Raw genomic sequence first — 19,313 nt, 5'->3', positions numbered from 1 at the left:
CATGTCCCACACTAGAAAATGAGCCTGTGAAAGTCTGCCTCGCTCCCTGCCATAAGGAATGCTCAGAACAAGGCTTGCCCGGGGGGAGGTGTTCGCTCTGTGTTAAACGAATGAAGGACGGTCTAAGCGGAGACTGGAAGGATGATGGGGTTCTCCAGGGGAAGGAGAGATGCAGGGAGGGAAACAGGCTTCCAGAACAAAGAAGAGCATGAAGGAGAGCACCCCTACTTTGCCAGCCGTAGGTGCCCCGGTCTCCGGGCAGACTCACCAGCCGCTTTGCCCAGAGAGGCAGTTTGCCGTTGGTCAGCAGACACCGAGGATCTGGAGAGACACAAGGAATCCATGAAGAGAGAATAAACAACCCAACAGAAAAATGGGCAATGTACATAAATCGGCAGCAATTCTCCAAAGAGACAATACAAGGAACAGACAGAAAGACCAAAAGATGCTCAACCTTACTAATTGTCAGGAAAACGCAAATTTACACAACAGATCAAAATTAAAATGCTTTATATTATCAAGTGTTGGCAAAAGTGTGGGAGAGTGGAGGGCTTAAGCTGACTGCTAGGTGGGGCAGTAACATGATGTGGGGACCCTGGGGGTCTCTTCTGAAATAAAAAGTGTACTACATGCTAGCCCTCACCTCCATCCTGGAGAAACTCTCACATGTGCCTGGAGAGGCCTAGGAATGGTCAGCATGGCCTTATCACAAAGGTGCACAGTTAGAAAACCCTAAATATCCTTCCAGAGGCAAATACCTTAAAATATTCCACTATGCTGCTGGTTAAAAGAGGGAGGCCTGTGGGGCACCTAGGTGGCTCAGTTGGTTGAGCATCTGACTCGATTTTGGCTCAGGCTCCAGTCATGATCTCAGGGTGCTGAGATCCAGTCCTGCACCGGATTCCCCGCTCAGCGTGGTGTCTGCTTGAGACTCTCTGCCCCCGCCACCACTCACACTCATCCTCTCTCTAAATAAATAAAATCCTTAAAAAAAAAAAAGGGGAGTCCTCTCTTTTGTATCCATCAATAGGTGAATATTTCTTCCTGTTTTCTTTTTTAAAGAGTTTATTCATTTGAGAGAGGTTGATGTTTCTTCTCTTTTCAAAAAATATTTACTTATTTATTTGAGAGAGAGAGAGAGAGAGAGAGAGCGTGTAAGCACGAGGAGCAGAAGGGGAGGGGAAGGAAGAGGGAAAGAATCACAGGCAGACTCCACACTGAGCATAGAGCCTGACGCAGGGCTTGATCTCACAACCCTGAGATCACGACCTGAGCTGAAACCAAGAGTCAGACTGACTGAGTGACCTAGGCACCCTGAAAAGATACTTCTGAGAGGAAAAAGCTACTGAATGATGTCTATAGTAGAATACAATTTATGTACATAAGTATGACATGTTCTAATGGCTGTGCACATATGCATATTAATGTTCGGGAAAAGGCCTATAAGGGCTCATAAGAAACTGACAGAAGTGGCCACCCTGCAGAGAACATGGGATTCAGTGTGAGGGTGGCAACAAAGAAAATTTGCTTACTCTGACTTTTTTCCAAGGCTGAATTTTTACATTACTGTTGCCTACTGTTTAGTCACTCCTGTTGGCAGAGGACCTTGCCCCACACTGAAAGCCCCCAGCCTCTCTCAGCTGGAGCAACCATGGCTGATGGAACCTGAGAGAAGCCTTCAGGGAGCTTCTGGGCAAGTATCCTCTCCAAAGGAGGTTGGAAGAGGGACTGTCCTATGCAACCAGCAGCCATCTTGCAGCCATGAGGGCCTAAGCCAAGGCAACATGCAGAAGGGCAGAAATTTAGAAATTTTATTTGCTATAAAGTCATCGAGCTACTGTTCTCCCTTCTGCCTGAACAAACAGAATGTGTTGTCTTCTGGTTAACAGCAACTTGTTTTTCCCCGGGAACATCCCCTGCACCCCTACCCACCCTCTTTGGTCACATGTCTCCAGTGCCCTTCAGGGATGACCACATGACTCAGGCCTGGCCAATCACAGCTACAGGCTCAGAAATGGCCACCATGACTCACACTAGAAATGTGGGTCACGACCCCAGGCTTTTGCTTGAGCTACAGGGAAAGAGATGCTCTCTTCTCTAGAGTTTTATCACCTAGAGCTGTTGGGGGTTCTCTGCCACCAGGAAAGGGCGAGTCTGCCTGAGAGCAAGGCCAAGGTGGAGAAAAGCAGTGCCAAAAGGTGGAGAAAAATAAATTCCTTTAACATCACCTGACGACAGGGGTCCAGCTATTGCCTGAAACCAATAAGGCGATTTTCAGGTATATGTTCCAGCTGAAGCCAGTGAGTCTGGCTGCTATTACACTGAGGGAGTCCTGACTGATACGGTTATTGAGCTTCATTTCCAAGTGGTGGGTGAAACCCAGCAACGATCCCTATACCAAGAGTTCAAATAGGGCCCCTTTGGATGGACCCCTTCCCCAACCTGGGTCCAAGCTCTCTTTGGATGGTGTCTTCAGCAACTCTTCTGGTTCACACTCTTCCTCCAGCTCATCCTCTGTCTGCTCTCCAGGGCTTAAGGAGCAAATCTCACTGGGTGCAGATGTATAGGTCTCCTGCCTGAGGCCAAGAATGAGAACGGCAAGGAGAGAAATACATAAATGTTGTGGTGGTTTGGAGGGACAGTGAGATGTCTAGGGTTGGGCCCTATGCTAGCTTCCATATGCATATATTACTGACTTCTGGTCAGGATGGTGCTGGGATCCCAGCACCTGCTCTGCTGGAAATATCACCATAATAAATTAGATATTACAAAGACTGTGCTTAAAAAGTAAGACAAAATCTCTAAGGGCAACAGCCAGAGGACAGAAAGCAAAGTAGACAGTGGAGGCTTTAGTACTAAGCTGTGTACTTCATTCTGGGAAGTGTGTATGGGGTGGGTAGCAATAAGGTTTTATCTCTTTTGGAGTACAGGACCCTAAAACACGCCTGACACAGGTGGGCACTGGGGGGCACCTGGGGCAATGTGGAAGCCTCAAAACCAGGAGCCAAGAGGAGCTCCCCATGCCCTTGGTACCTAGATTGGCAAGACCTCCAGTACTATGAGGACGGGAGGCTCATGTTCAGGTCTGGTCCCTGAGGGGAGGCAATGGCAAAGCCTCAAGGCAGAGAAAGGCAAGGACAGCTCCAGAGGCAAGAGAGAGGATAAGCCCCGAAATCTCCCACTCGAGTGAGACCTCCAAACTAAAATCCCTAATCAAAAATTAGAATACGATTCCACGCCAAATAAAACTGGTCTTGCAGCATAAAAATGTTGAAGAGTACGGACCCTCTGCCAGAGCCTTCCCTTCTCACTGCACACTGCGTCGGGGGCCTCCCCAGCTCTGAGTTCCCTGGAGCTCCTTCTCCCATCACAGTGCTCATAGGCTCTCCATTTTGTTTTTCCACTTCAAAACCCTTTTCCCATATACTTTCAAAAACCTATACTCAAAATCTGTTTCCTCATCGAGGCTACGGCTGCACACAAGCAGGACCTAGGGCCATCCTGGCCATGGCTGCCTTTGGTGTCACTCCTCAGGGGGCCCAGGGCAGGAAGACACTTCTCTGGCAGACAGACAAATGGCAGAGGGCTAGGTCACTGCCAGGACCTGGGCTGGCCGCTCCACTTCCCATCCTTCATGTGCTGTTGCTGCTGCTGCTCCCGGTGGTCGATCTCCAGCAAGTGCTGCTTCATGCAGTTTGTGATCTCTGGGCCCAGGTGCCAGATGAACACGCAGCTGCAGAGGCCAGAGAGAGATGCGGAAGGGAGAGCAACAGGAGACACGGAAGCTGTCAGACCCTGGAGCCCCCTGGGTTACTACAGCCGAGACCCCATTCCCTGGCCCCTCCCAGAAAACACCTGCCTTCCGCTTGGGGTGGGGACAGGGGTTCCAGGCCACGTGGGGTCTACACCCTGGGCGGGGTTCAAAGCCTCCCAGCAAACCAGGACCTGTTCTGAAGTCCTCAAAGCTCAAGGAAAGGGGCTGGGGAAGGACTGTAATAAACCAAAGGGGGCGACAAGAGAGACTTCTTTGGGCACCAACCACATGCTAAGGACTTTATATGCCACCTCATTTGATTCTCACTGCATAATTGTCCAGGACGCTGGGATCATCTTTTACAGATGAGCAAACTGAGGCTTAGAGATGGGAAATAACCTGCTCAAGATGCCACATAAGTGGCAGATGTGTGATCTCCGGGCTGGGTGTGACACCAAGGTTCACACAGTCATAGGAGAGAGCTGTAAGGTGGAGCCCTCAGCAGAGTTCCCTGCATGGGCAGGGCAGTCCAGGAGCATGGTCTTCCTGCTGTCTGAGCCCCTGCACACCCCACAGTAACAGTTTTGCCCACTCCCAGGGGGAGGCCAGCCAGGGGCGGCCTCCAGAGCTTCCCCACCTGTCTCCGGATACTGTGATCAAATGACGACAGTCGTAGGTGAACTTCATGCCGGTAACGATTTCTGAAAGCAGAGCAGAGAAGCCGTGCTGCCCTTCTGAGTCAGAAGGCTGTGTGGGGGCGCACGAGGAGGTGTCCCACGTAGGGAGGCACACCCACCTGAGTGACCAAACATCTTGGCAACGCACTCGCCCGAGTAAAAGTCAATCACTGAGATGCTTTTGTCGGAGCAGCTGGTGGCCAGGAAGGTACCTGAGGGGTCCACATGGACCTGAGAAGAAGAGGACCCCTGTGCTTCTTCCCTATGGCAAGGCCAGGTCAAACCTCACAGCCTCCCTGGTGAGGATGGAACTCCTGCTTCCATTTTACAGGTAAAAAAACGACCAACCAGGCCCTGGGTCAAGCACTGTACATGTGCAGACTGATTTCTCCCAGAGAAGAATCCTGTGATGGAGGTTCTTTCTATCTCCATTTTACAGGCTTCAGAGGACGATACTTGCCCAAGGTCATAGCCTGAGACAGAGCTGCGAGAGTCTGACCTTGAAGCCTGAACTCATAACTCTCCTCCTTCAGAGGCTCTGAGAAGTTCCCCCAGGCCTCTTGGGTTGTTCTCACCACACCGTGGCCACTCAAAACAGAAACCACTTAAATGTCCCGGTTTGGGGGGCGCCTGGGTGGCTCAGTGGGTTAAGCCTCTGCCTTCGGCTCAGGTCATGATCTCAGGGTCCTGGGATCGAGTCCCGCATCGGGATCTCTGCTCAGCAGGGAGCCTGCTTCCCTCTCTCTCTCTGCCTGCCTCTTCATCTGCTTGTGATATCTCTCTGTCAAATAAATAAATAAAATCTTAAAAAAAAAAAAAAAAAGTCCCGGTTTGGGAAAGGGCTCAGTAAATAAAGGTAAACTAGTCGGGGATACCCCTCCCCAAGCTCCCAAGCAACCTTGGTCAGCCAGGTCGGAGTGGGTGCTGGCCAGCTTGTGACCCTTTGGTCAGGTGCCCAGGAGGCCACAGTCAGGGCAGCAGGCGGATGGGGGATGTGCATGCTTTCCACCCGGGGCCCCTGCTACTCACCTTGAGCAGGGACCCTTCATCACCCTGTGAGCCCTTGTAGCACTTCTTCTGCTTCCCATTCACGGTATTGTAGACTCTGGGGAGGTCGGAGCACAATGTGGCCAATGTGGCCCTGCCCACCTGCCCCCTCTTGCGTTCTGGTTCCAGCCTTACCAACCATATTCCTTGCCCCTGGAAGCCCCTTGCCCCCTCACAGCCCCCATCTGATCCCTGGAGAATGAGATGCCATCTGAGGCTGAGGTCATGGAGGTTATGTACTGGGGTACCCACAGAGTCAGTGTCCGTTGAGCTAACATCTGTCTTCCCCGCTACAGAGCAAGCAGGGTACCTGGACCTCAATTTGAATGAGCAGATGCAAGAGATGGAGAACCTCTTGGCACAAGCTCTCCACTCCCCGGCTCATTCCTCCACATCCTTCCCAGTCTCAATTCAGATGCTTCTTCCATCAAGCCCTGCTTGATCCCCAGATAGGATCAGGTGTCTGGATCCCCCAAGTCCCCTGGACTCTCTCAGCCCTGACTGCTCCCTGCTGTCCCTGTCTAGCGAGGTGTCCATCTTGCCTCACTTGGACTGGGAGTTCCGTGAAGGTAGGGCCCACGGCTGCCCTGCTCGCTGCCGCGTCTCCTGCACCGTCCGTCCCAGCTTGGGTGCTCAGGGAATGTAGGGGAGTGAATGAACTGGTGAGCCACATCAGTACCTCTGAGTCAGCCCACACAGAACTCTGGAGACCCAAAAGGAACCCCTTTGCTGACCTGGAGGCTAGGCCTGGGTCCTAGCTGGGTCCCTCCACTGAGCCTAGTTCCTGAGGGACCAGACGAGCAGGGGGAGGAAAACAGACCCAACTAGGTCTCCTACAGGCTCTACTCAGAAACCAGTCCAGTCCGACTCAGAGCCCAGGGCAGCTCCTTACCTCACATTGCGGTCCTGGCAGGCCACAGCCACATACTTTTGGGTGATGTCAATGTCCATGTCATACAAGGTGGTCTTCTCTGCCACGTGGTGGGTGCGGACAAAGTGTAGTCCGTCTGAGGTCTGGCAGGGCAGGTGGGGCCTTCAGAGGATGCCCCCGACAAGCTGCCCATCCCAGCTCCCAAGGAGGCCAACCCACTCTACCTGCTGGGCACTGCGAAAGTAGATGCTCTTGTCAGCCCCACAGCTGATCATCTGGATGTCTCTATTGCCTGGAGGAGGAGGAGGGGGTGCATTAGGCAAGACTGGGCCACTGCCGAGCCTGACTTGGAGCAGGGATCCTAGCTAAGGAGCTCACTGCTAGGGAACTCTGCTGTGGGTCAGGGAGGGATTCCTGGAGGTGGTGAGTGGGCACTGGGTGCAGGTGGTATTCTAAGATGTGAGCTGTATGAGGTGGGGCAGATAGAGCAGTGCCTCGGCGGAGCAAGGGCAGATAGGGAAACAGGCCAGGGACACAGACGAGGTACCATGTCCGATCTGGGATTTGGAAAGGTGATTTGGGCAACCGAGGGGAGGTGGGATCAAAGCAGGGGGCAAGTGGAGACAGGCAGACCACTGGGAGGTGCAGACCATCCTGAGCACCTCAGGTCAGGGCCCATGCCACACAGGTCTCCCCTCCTGACTGCTCACCAGCCATTCCTCTGTACAGGTGTGAACCTGGGGCTGAGAGTCACACAGTCCTGCCCCAGGGCACACAGAGTCAGGACAGGGCCAAGATTAGACTCAGGCATTTTCTGGCTAAACACTGTGCTCTGAGCCCTGGCTTTCCTTCCATGCCTTAGTTTTCTGTCTGTACAATGGGCCTATGACAGCTCCCACCCCATGGGGTTTTGTGAAGCCTGTGGAAGCGTGGCTGCCTCCTGGTAAGCACTCTACATATTCTTGCCTTTCTTCTTTCTTTATAGATTAGAATACTAACAGCACAAATACCTCAGAGTCATGGTGAGGATGTGAGGACAGAACAGATGTAAAACACTGAGATAAATTATAACACCCTGGCACCGCAGACCTGCTGTTTCACGGCAGGATATCTGAGTGGGTGCAGGCTTGACACGCAAGCTGTCCCTCTGGTAGGAGTCACGGGCCCTCAGAAGGGAGTGAGTCCTGTGTGGGTGAGCAAGTGTGACCTGGGAGGGCCCCAGAAAGGCCTACAAGTTACCGGTAATGTTCTGTTTCTGTGGGGTGGGGTGCCCTAGCACTTAGCAGTGTTAGAACACAGCGATCAGAACAGTCACTGGTTATAAACAATACGTGTGTCTGTTCTAGTGCATACTCACTGATTATGAACCTTGACGGGAAGTTCATTGTATTATTCTGTAAATACACATATTGTATTCATTTGTTTGGATACGTTTCAGATAAAACTGTTAAAGACTGAATCCTTCTTTAGCAAGGCAGCTGCTATTAGGTTTCAACTGGCTGGAGACCAGTTTATACGAAAATTGTCCATGTTTTGAGAAAAGCCCAGCTGGAACAGGGCATTCAGGAGCTGGGTCTAGGACTTATGTCTTGTCAGACTAGCTGGGGGCTCTGATGAAAACCCACACCCTGCAGAAGGTGGCCTTAAGGACCAATTCCTGGGCCACCCCTTGGACTGTCATCACTGCTCTTAGATCCATTCATGAAAGCTGAGGTCACTGGTGGACAAACAGTTAGGCTTACCGATTTTTTTTTTTTAAAGATTTTATCCATTTATTTGACAGAGAGATCACAAATAGGCAGAGACGCAGGCAAAGAGAGAGGGAAGCAGGCTCCCCACTGAGCAGAGAGCCTGATGTGGGGCTCGATCCCAGGACGCTGAGATCATGACCTGAGCCGAAGGCAGAGGCTTAACCCACTGAGCCACCCAGGCGCCCCTAGGCTTACTAATACTAATTTATTTTAACTAACTCTATCCCACGGAATGAATAGGCTTTTAAAGATGTCTGAGAAGTTTTGGCTATCTTCAACAAGACACATCAAACACTGTTAACTTTTGTCCATTGTTAACTTGTTTTAGCTACAGAGAAGTAGGGCAGGAAGTGGGGAAGACCAAGGGTCATTAATACCTTCTCAGCCATAAGATTACATGTAAAAAAAATTCTTCAGAGTCAAGAACTTAGAGTAAGTACATGGATATATTCTCTCCATGGGCAGATTCTTCTGGAATATAGTTTTGAATATGCTCTTGGGTTCTGATCAGTTAAACCCTACAGGACGGGCCTTCTCTCCCCTTGGAATCCATTAGAGCTAAGGACCTCTATGCTGAACCTTTCGAGTCTAGAAGAAATCCCTTTGATCTCCTAATTGAGTGTGGGCTTCGCAGGACAGCCTTACCAAGATCTAAGCCTGCACCTCTTGGCTGAGTGACTCCAGCTGTGAGCGGGGTAAGGAAGGGGCTAACTGCAGTGCAAGGATCCTTGCCAGCACAGAATTAGCTTCCAGTAATTTTCATGGTCACCTATTTTCCTGCCAAGGTCACCAGTGTCCATGTTGCCCTCTCGCAGGATTGGCATCCTGATTTCCTTTGGGGCAACAACATTCACCTAATTCCAGTCCTCCTAGATCAGAGGCAGAGGCAGGTGTAGGCTGGGGGGCACATGAGTCACACCTGCCCCAAGAAAACACCCCAAAGCCCTGGCACTGGAAACTGTTCTGAAAAGTACAGGTGCCTCAAGCCAGCACAAGGGAAGTCAGCACCCAATTTTTGCCAAAACTGACAGAGGGAAAGTCTCCTTCCAGTGGCACAGTGATAACCCAGATGCCCCCAACTGCAGAAAGGCACAGCTGACAGAGTCTTGATAAGAGCCAAAGGAGTGCACCAAACAAGGCGGAGGAAGCAGGGAGGAAGGGGCTTACCAGCAAACTTGATGGCTGTGATGGAGGAGGAGTGGTCGTCCAGGGTCTGCTCCAGGTTGTAGTTCTTCTCCACGTTCAGCACGTGGATCAGTCGGTCCCGACTGGCCGAGGCCAGCAAGGTCAGCCCTGTGAGTGGACAGGGTATCCCTGGGTTCCCAGGCAGCCCCTTGATGCTCTGGCCTCCCAGACAGCAGCGTGACTGGCTTTCCTGGCCCTGAAGAAGGGGGCTCTGGTTCTATACCTGCAGCCAACTTGCCCCAAACCCAGAAAGGGGCCATGCCCTCAACTATCTATAGTGTTTCCTCAGAACCCCCCAAACCCTGGCATATCACACCCCCTGCCACCAGTTCAGGTAGGGGTACCCACGGATGCTCTGTCACCCGTGCCCACAGCAGACGTCATCGCAGAGCCCAGCACTACTTCCTGCCAAGTCCAACTCTTGGGCATGCCATGTGAAGCCCTGCCAACTTCCCAGTCTCCCCAGAATTCTGTTCCCTCCCTCTCTGCACTCTGGCTACAGGGGTCTTGACCGGGTCCTACTGACAGCCCGCTGCCATACTTCCTTCTGCCAGAGTGCCCCCTCAGACAGCGCTTACCCTGGTCGACTGGCGCATCTGAGGGTGAACACATGACCTGAGGCAGAGGGGAGCTCAGGAAGGACATACTGAGTGAAGAGAGACCTCAAGAGAAACTGGTGGGACAGAGGGTGCAGAGAAACGAAGAAGGAAGAGCGAGCGTGGGAAAGATTCCTAACTGATCAGGACATGACTCCACCTAAGTTCTGTTCCTGTCAAAAATGTATCAGCAGAATGAAAAATCACGAGGAAAACAAACTCAAAAGGAAGGAAATTCTACAAAACGACTGGTCTATGTCCGCAGAAAGTCATAAAGACAAATTAAGGCTGTGGAAATGTTCCCAAAAAAAGGTGATAAAAGAGCTATGAAAACTCAAGTGTGAACCCAGATGGGAGATACAAAGGTGCTATCCAGGATAATAGCGGGACAGCTGGCAAAATGGGAATAAGGACCACAAAAGAGCGGACAATAGAGGATAGAGTGAAATGCCCACATGTGATAGGTGCATGTGGTCATGTAAATGGATGTCTTCACAGACCCACTAAAGAGGGAAAGGTCAAGCCTTCAACTTACTAACAAGTCAGCAAAAGGAATGTATATGCTAGTATTTCACTAATGTGAGAGTATGCACACACACGTGCACAAACATGGAGAAAGAAATGGAGATGGGGAAGCAGATTAAGGCATGCATACAATCATACGAGTCAGACAGAATTTAGAAGAAAAATAACCTGAGGAATCTGGGTGAAGAGAACATGGGTATTTATTCTAATTCTCTTGCAATTTTCCTGTAGGCATCCAACTTTTTCAAAATAATATGTTTGATATTATTTGATATATAATGTGATCTATAACTGCTGATCTAGCCATACAGTCTCTCATTCAACGTTCACCTCTTTAACCTGAGTGCTGTTCAGGATACTGGGAACCAGGGCAAGCAGCTCCAGCCCAGTTCTGTCTGCCAGAGTCTCGCATCCTGGAGTCCCAGCCACCCTGGTCGCAGGCCCAGCGGCAGGGGTGCTTACTCTCACCCCCAGCCCCACCAGACATCAACTAACCATCTCTGTGACCCTGCCGGGGGGGCTGCTCCCCCACTGTCCCCCTGCCACCCCGCAGAGGTTTACCGGTCTCGGGCTTGGAGTACTCCAGGCACAGCACCTCGGCATCATGGGCCTCCACCTTGACCAGTTCATCCATGAAGTGCAGCTCGTGGATCCTGGGAGACACACAATGTTCACTGTACCCTGCCTGGAGTCCCCACCCCTCGGCTCCAGGTGCTCTGCCACTGCTCAGAAAGGTCAGAGCTCCAGCCCCGCAACATGGGGAACTCCCTGCCCTGGCCAACTAATCTAGAGACGCCCAACCATTCCTCTCATCTAGAAACCTGCTACCTTAAAGGCGGCAGTGCCAAGCCTGGGGCACCTAAGTGGGCACCCCGCCCTTATGGGTCCATGCGCCAGGTCTAGGACAATCCTCTGGGTGGGGATGGGGCCAGGGGTCAGAGGTCACTCTCAAGGATAGGACCTATGGGTAAGGAATACTTGATTCCAATCTTCCTTTCTTAAAGACTCTCTCTTTCCTGAAACGCTCTCTCCAAATGAAATCAACCAACCAACAGGCCATCTAGGATGATACCTATATCTACGATGATCATCTATATCATCTAGGATGATATAAGACACAGTCATCCCAGGTCCTCCACTCCTCCTGTGTAATCTTAGCTTAACCACTGGCCTTTCCTGCATGGTGGCTGCCCCTTTAAGATGGAGCACACGACCCTCCCCTCCTTCTTCATTGGCTTCAGCACCCAGGTGGTCACAGCTGCCATTCCTCAACTTAAGCCTGGTCCCCATGAGAGTACTCACATTCTGTCAGCACCTACTGGTCTGGGAACATCTTTTAAAAAAGTCCGTGGTGAGGGGCGCCTGGGCGGCTCAGTGGGTTAAAGCCTCTGCCTTCAGCTCAGGTCATGATCTCAGGGTCCTGGGATCGAGCCCCACATCAGGCTCTCTGCTCAGTGGGGAGCCTGCTTCCTCCCGGGGTGCCTGGGTGGCTCAGTGGGTTAAGCCGCTGCCTTTGGCTCGGGTCGTGATCTCAGGGTCCTGGGATCGAGTCCCGCATCGGGCTCTCTGCTCAGCAGGGAGCCTGCTTCCCTCTCTCTCTCTCTCTATCTGCCTCTCTGTCTACTTGTGATTCCTCTCTGTCAAATAAATAAATAAAACCTTAAAAAAAAAAAAAAAAACGTCCGTGGTGTGGGTAAACAGCCTGAGCCCTCAAATGTCCCATCCTCCCGGCCCCCTCCTGGTGCCACCAGGGGCCCCCATGCTCCAGCTGGCATCCTCTCTGACTGTTCAGCATTGGTGTCACATGGCTGGTAAAAGTGTCACCCTAGCCTAGAACGCAAGCTTGCCTGTCTACCACACAGGCACCATTCGCAAGCCCAGCTGCTGAGGTGCTGGGAGCTACCCTATTTCAGCCTTCTGGAAGATACCTCTCAGCTTCGGGTCTCAGGGATGGCTGGTTTTCAGACTGCCATTCACAGTCTCTCATTCCCAATGGGAAAGCAGAGGTGCTGAGGCCACGGCTCCTTCCCTTCACCCTCAGGACCAAAGGCTGAGCTGGGAAGCGTATACCAGTCACCCCCCGGGGCTCACTTGCCTCAGATTTCCACTTCGGTCGCCTGAAGCCAAGTGCTGGCCATCAGGACTGACCTGCATGACTCGCACGCCAGCCTTCACGTCCACAGGTGTCCCGATCTCACTCCCCCGGTCGGGGAAGTGGGACATGTCCTGCAGGTGCTGGATGTCATTCTCTACATAAACTACCTTCAGCAGGGTCTGTGGGAAGGAGAGGGCTGAGGTCAGTACTCTCGGAAGGTCTGAAGCACCTCTGTGATTCAGAGGTGGCCAGTGGCCAACCTCCCATTCTTCATCAGTAACAGAACTCCACATTTAACCTTCCCGACTCAGAGTAACTGTTTCCCAACTGCCCCTGCAGCTAGACGAGGCTCTGTAAATAAATTCTGGTCAATGAAATGTAAAACAAGCAAGAACCCTTCAGCTCCCTTTTCGTTTGTCCTGTTACCTGGAGCTCCAGCAGCCATATCGGAGGGTAAGGACAAAGGCTACTCCAAAGGGGCAGAGTGGAGAGCTGAAGGCTCTTGGGTCTCTAAGGGCCTCCTGCAGCTGCCAAGACAGCTTGGACTGGTTATTGCCAGACTATTTTTATGGGTCAAAAAACCAAACTTTCACCTCTTATTTTGGGTTTTCTGTTGTATGCAGCCAAATATAACAAGTATATCACAGGTGTGGAAGAGAAGATGGCAGTACTGGGTTGGGGAGGTATGGGGGGTAAAGGGGCACCTGCTATACACACCCTGCATTAAGGGCCTTTTTTGTTCCAACCACACTGACTGCTCAGGTTTTCCAACTCACCGAACTCCTTCCTACCTAGGGCCTTTGCACAGGTTATTCCCTTGGCATAGGACACTCTCCCCTTACTCATCCCAGCCTTCCGTACCTCAGCTGTTTCCTCTTCCTCTAGGAAGCTGTCCCTGACACCACAGATAAAATCAGATGACACTGTTATATATCCTACCAGCACTTCGCAATTTTCTTTCATGGTGCTTATCATGCTTATGACTCTATCATAGAGGTGCCAGCGTGGCTCAGTTGGTTAAGAGTCCAATTCTTGATTTCAGCTCAGGTCATGATCTTAGGGTTTTGAGTCTGTCCCTGCACTGGGCTCCACACTCATCCCCTCTCCCCACGCGCTCTCTCTCTCTCAAATAAATACATAAATCTTAAAAAAAAAAAAAAAAAAAGATTATTTATGGGGCACCTGGGTGGTTCAGTCAGTTAAGCGTCTGCCTTCAGCTCAGGTCATGATCCCGGGGACCCAGGGTCCCAGGATGGAGCCCTGTGTCGGGCTCTCTGCTCAGCAGAGAGTCAGTTTCTCCCTCTGCCCCACCCCTGCCTGTTCTTTCTCTCTCTCTCTCTCTCCACTAAATAAATAAATAAAATCTTTAAAATGATTTTATCTTAATTTATACGGTTATTGGTTCACTGTCTGCCGCTCCCTGCTGGAGTGTGGGAGCCGCAAGAGCAGGAGGAGGGTCTCTCTTGGGCATTGGTATGTCTCCAGCAGTCAGCACAGCACCTAGCAGGGATCTTACTAAGCATCTGCAGATGAAATGAATGCATGATTCACGTCTTAACTCTTTGGAGAAGCTCCCTCACTGGCTTAGCAATAGCATCCATTTCTTTGGCAAAGTGTTTTTTCCCTACCCTCCCATCATGGCTCCCTTTGGGGCCCGCCCGCACCCTCACCCAAGACCTCACAGTGCGCCAGACCAGGGAAGCCTCTCCCTGGTTTGGTCCATCAAGTGCTCTTCCAGGGAGCTCTGATTCAAGACTCAAGACCTGGGGAACAATTTCTTTTGAATATGTCAGTTTGCCTGGAATAGCTCTGCTGACACACCCAGAGATCAGGAGCTGACTGGTAGAGAGAAGCAGGGAGGACAGACCATGCTACCTCAGAGAGAAACAAGAAAGAGGAAGACACAGAGTGCTTCGTGGCTCCTGCCCCCACTGAAGCTTAATACCAAGGTCCACAAGACTCTCTCGTGCCCCTATATCCTATATTAAAGTAGGTCTCTGTTCCTTCTAAAATATGGTTCACAATTAAGCCACTCACGTTACTGAAGATGTTTTTCTGCCAGTGAGAGTCAGGGCTGCTATCCATGTTCCAAAAGCGGATGGTGTTGTCTGAGGAACAAGTAAGAAAAGATCCTGATGGCAGACAAGCTCTCTGGTCTTCAAACTCGGGATACACCTACAGTTCCCAGAGAATAAGGCAAAGGGCAATTCATTACAACCATTTCAATGACAGCACTGTGATACTCTATTGCATTTTGGTGAAAAAAATTATGTTGCTGATAAATAGGCATAATGCAATGGCTTCTAAAAATAAACAGGAAAAAAGGGACACTAAAAGCTACTATATATTGTCCATGCACCATCTTTTTTTTTTTTTTTTTTTTTTTTTTTAAAGATTTTATTTATTTATTTGTCAGAGAGAGAGAGAGTGAGAGCGAGCACAGGCAGACAGAGTGGAAGGCAGAGGCAGAGGGAGAAGCAGGCTTCCTGCGGAGCAAGGAGCCCGATGTGGGACTCGATCCCAGGACGCTGGGATCATGACCTGAGCCGAAGGCAGCTGCTTAACCAACTGAGCCACCCAGGCGTCCCGTCCATGCACCATCTTCAGCCCAGGTTGTGAAACATCCCCAAACATAAATTTCTAAGGCAAATGTTTCAGCTCAGTCAAAAATCACTAAGCACCAAAGGAAACAAGGTACCTTGAGCAAAAAAGTAACAGAAACAACAGTTCAGCTTCAGACGTTGGAATTATCAGACAGAATATAATACAACTCTGTTTAATATGTTTAAAGCAATAGAAGAACTTTGACAAAAGTAAAAGTAGGCAACCATAAGCTATAAAGAATAACCAAGCAAAGCTCAAAAAGAATAGATTTAACTATTTCTAGAAACAAAATGCATCTCAGAGAGTCAAAGAGATAATCTATAAGGGGATTTCAAAATATAGAATACTGGGTTCTGAGAAGATGATAATAGCAGCAGCATAGATTTTTAATCTAAAATCCCCACATAGGGGTGCCTGAGTGGCTGAATTGGTTAAGCATCCAACGACTCTTGGTTTTGGCTTAGATCGTAATCTCAGGATCGTGGGGTCAAGACCTGCCTCAGGCTCTGCGCTCAGTGCTGAGTCTGCTTGAAGACTCTCTCTCTGCTCCTCTCTCCGCTAGTACACACCTGTGTGCTCTCTCTCTCTCTAAATTTATTTGACAGAAAGAGATCACAAGCAGGCAGAGAGGCAGGCAGAGAGAGAGAGAGAGGGAAGCAGACTCCCCACCGAGCAGAAAGCCTGACGCGGGGCTCGATCCCAGGACCCTGGGATCACGACCTGAGGTGAAGGCAGAGGCTTTAACCCACTGAGCCACCCAGGCAGCCCCAAACGAATGAAATCTTAAACAAACAAACAAACAAACAAACAAGCCCATACAAAAATGAACAACCAGATAACAAAACCAAAATCCCATGAGCACCACTTACAGCAAAACAAGGGGATGAGATATTCTCTTAACTCCCAAATACAAGCAGGTAGATACAAACTACCTCCAGTCATAAGATCTAGATATCATTAACATGTATATGAGAGAAAGTAGAGGGAGGAAATGAGGCACCTCAGAGACCCAACAAAGGATAACCCGGAAGTAGCCAACAGGTAGTCATGGGAAGGTACAATGGGCCAAACTGAACAGCAGTTCAAATTGGGAGGGTTTCATCCCCACCAACAGTGGTTGAGGGCAAGGTTGGGCAGCTGGGTCTGAGGAACCTAGAGCACTGAAGGCCCAGTGAACTCTCACAACCGGCCAGCCAGGGCTCTCTTCCAGGGCAAAGCCCTACCCTGAGGGGAAACTACTGCGGAGTAGAAACAAAACTGATCAGGATAGAGACAGGAGAGTTCGAGTAAAGGGGAAGCTTAGAAAAAAGGAGGAGCACAATGCACAAATAGGAACATAACAAGGAAATATCAGAAAGCAAGCACCAAACATTTTTTTTAACAGTATAAAAATCATAAAAAAGATGGAATTCTTTCTTGGGAAGTTAGAAAACCTGTTCTGAACTACAGCAACGTCTGTTTTTTTTTCTTTTCTTTTCTTTTTTTTTTAGATTTTTATTTATTTATTTGACAGACAGAGATCACAAGTGGGAAGAGAGGCAGGCAGAGAGAGAGGAAGGGAAGCAGGCTCCCCGCTGAGCAGAGAGCCTGATGCAGGGCTCCATCCCATGACTCAGGGATCATGACCTGAGCCGAAGGCAGAGGCTTTAACCAACCAACCAAGGGGAGCCACCCAGGCGCCCCTTATTTTTCTTTTTTAAGGACTCTATATCCAAGATAGGCCTCAAACTCACAAGCCCCAGATCAAGATTCTTGTTCCAGGTGCCCCTGTGAACTGCCCTGTGAATTTCTAAAAATTCAGAAAAGCTAATATTACATAAAAATGAAAACAAAAAAAAAGGACAATACTCAAGTTCCAAACAAAGTTACCCTTTAAAATAAGAGGAAAAGAAAGCACACAAGAAACCTATTTCTACAAAACAAATCAAAACTGTAACTTTCTCTTTTTTCAAGATTTTTATTTATTTATTTGACAGACGGAGATCACAAGTGGGCAGAGAGGCAGGCAGAGAGAGAGAGAGAGAGAGGAGAAAGCAGGCTCCCTGCTGAGCAGAGAGCCCGATGTGGGGCTCAATCCCAGGACCCTGGGATCATGACCTGAGCTGAAGACAAAGGATTTAACCCACTGAGCCACCCAGGCACCCCACAAAAACTGTAACTATTTCAAAATAAGCTAAAAGACATTAAGAAAGTGATGAGATATGAAAAGCAACCTAAATCACAATTAGAAAACTCAGAAATAAAATGACAGAATTCTAAGAGTTATAAATAAATGAGAAATCATATTATAATTAAAAGCCAAATGAGAAGGAATCCAAAAGTGAATAAACACAAAATGTAAGGCATGAAGAAATACATAAAAGGGGGGAAATTATTAAAAATCAAAGAGAAATTGGGGCACCTGGGTGGCTCAATGGATTAGGCTTCTGCCTTCGGCTCAGGTCATGATTTCAGGGTCCTGGGATCGAGCCCTTCATCAGGCTCTCTGCTCAGCAGGGAGCCTGCTTCCCCCAGTCTCTCTGCCTGCCTCTCTGCCTACCTGTGATCTCTGTCAAATAAATAAATAAATCTTTGGGAAAAAAATCAAAGAGAAATGAAAGAAACTAAAAGGATTTGAGAAAAAGTGACAATATTGGAGCTAGGCAAATAAGATCCAACATACAGATAATAGAAATTTCTGAAGAAAACCAAATCAAGGGAACAGAAAAAAATACTAAAATGTATACTGTAGCTATATGTCTACCTAAAAAAAACCAATACCAAGACACACTCTAGAGTAAGATTACTAGATTTAAAAGTAAAAGAAATCTTTTGGGCTTCTAGGGAAACACAGCAAGTGACTTAAAAGAAAAACCATCAGACATTTCAATAACTATAAGAAAATAAAACAACATATCTAACATAGACAGGAAGAAAATATGAGCCAAGCATTTTCTATCCAGCAGGGGTGACTTTCAAGTATGAAGGGCAAATATAAGCTCACCCAATGCAAAAACTCAGAAAACACTGTCCCATGAACTGTTCCTGTTAAATCTTCTAAAGAATGAGCTCTGAACAACAAAAAAAACTAGAGATGTCAATATAAAAGGATGCAGTTACTTGGAGAACAAGGAGTAAATGTGTGTCAAGTGACATTGCTGAAAATGGCAAGCAGAGAGCTCCAAAAATCTATCTTTCCACCAAAGCAATCTTTAGCTGGAAAAAACTTTCAGAATCAACCTTTTCTAAAAAAATTAATTAATCACCTTTAAAAAATTTATTTATTTATTTATTTGACAGAAATCACAAGTAGGCAGAGAGGCAGGCAGAGAGAGGAAGGAAAGCAGGCTCCCTGCTGAGCAGGGGGCCTGATGCGGGGCTCGATCCCAGGACCCTGGGATCACTACCTGAGCCGAAGGCAGAGGCTTTAACCCACTGAGTCACCCAGGCACCCCCAAGTCAATATATTTTAAAAGACTGTTATCATACAATCTTCTCCAAACACAATTAGAATGAAATTACAGGGACACCTGGGTGGCTCAGTTGGTTGGACGACTGCCTTTGGCTCAGGTCATGATCCCGGAGTCCCGGGATCGAGTCTCGCTTCGGGCTCCCAGCTCCATGGGGAGTCTGCTTCTCTCTCTGACCTTCTCCTCGTTCATGCTCTCTCTCACTGTCTTTCTCAAATAAATAAATAAAATCTTTTTTTTTTTTTAAAGATTTTATTTATTTATTTGACAGAGAGAGAGATCACAAATAGGCAGAGAGACAGACAGAGAGAGAGATGAGGAGAAGCAGGCTCCCTGCTGAGCAGAGAGCCCTATGCAGGACTCGATCCCAGGCCCCTGGGATCATGACCTGAGCCGAAGGCAGAGGCTTAACCCACTGAGCCACCCAGGCGCCCCTAAATAAATAAAATCTTAAAAAAAAAAAAAAAGAATGAAATTACAAATAACAAGGAAATTTGGAGAATTAACAAATACATGAATATTAAACCATACACTCTTAAACAATCAATAGGTCAAGGAAGAAATTAAGAAGAAATTAGAAAATACTCTGAGACAAATGAAAATGAAAACACAATATACCAAAATTATGGCATGATGCAAAAGCAATGCTCAGAGGGAAATTTATGGCTGTAAATGCCTACATTAAAAAAGACGGTTGAGGCGCTTGGGTGGCTCAGTTTGTCAAGTGTCTAGCTTTGGCTCAGGTCATGATCCCAGGGT

General features: G+C 48.9%; 1 protein-coding gene across 1 annotated transcript in view; it reads right to left on the bottom strand.

Moving 5' to 3' along the window:
• WDR62 (WD repeat domain 62) overlaps positions 1-19,313 on the bottom strand; it is a 44,449-nt gene that overhangs the window by 7,446 nt on the left and 17,690 nt on the right. The window contains exons 10-21 of the mRNA XM_082708814.1: positions 14,539-14,676; positions 12,502-12,680; positions 10,968-11,059; positions 9,268-9,393; positions 6,574-6,641; positions 6,371-6,492; positions 5,461-5,536; positions 4,551-4,662; positions 4,392-4,455; positions 3,605-3,733; positions 2,443-2,576; positions 269-321 (exon numbers count right to left, since the gene is read on the bottom strand). Coding sequence (XP_082564940.1) covers positions 269-321; positions 2,443-2,576; positions 3,605-3,733; positions 4,392-4,455; positions 4,551-4,662; positions 5,461-5,536; positions 6,371-6,492; positions 6,574-6,641; positions 9,268-9,393; positions 10,968-11,059; positions 12,502-12,680; positions 14,539-14,676 — 1,293 coding nt within the window. The remainder of the gene's footprint in view (positions 1-268; positions 322-2,442; positions 2,577-3,604; positions 3,734-4,391; positions 4,456-4,550; positions 4,663-5,460; positions 5,537-6,370; positions 6,493-6,573; positions 6,642-9,267; positions 9,394-10,967; positions 11,060-12,501; positions 12,681-14,538; positions 14,677-19,313) is intronic.

This window comes from Mustela nivalis, assembly GCF_964662115.1.
Source record: "Mustela nivalis genome assembly, chromosome: 18".
In the NCBI taxonomy this organism is placed as follows: Eukaryota; Metazoa; Chordata; class Mammalia; order Carnivora; family Mustelidae; genus Mustela; species Mustela nivalis.
Note: the sequence above shows the minus strand (reverse complement) of the source record. Positions and strands in the feature narration are given on the sequence as shown.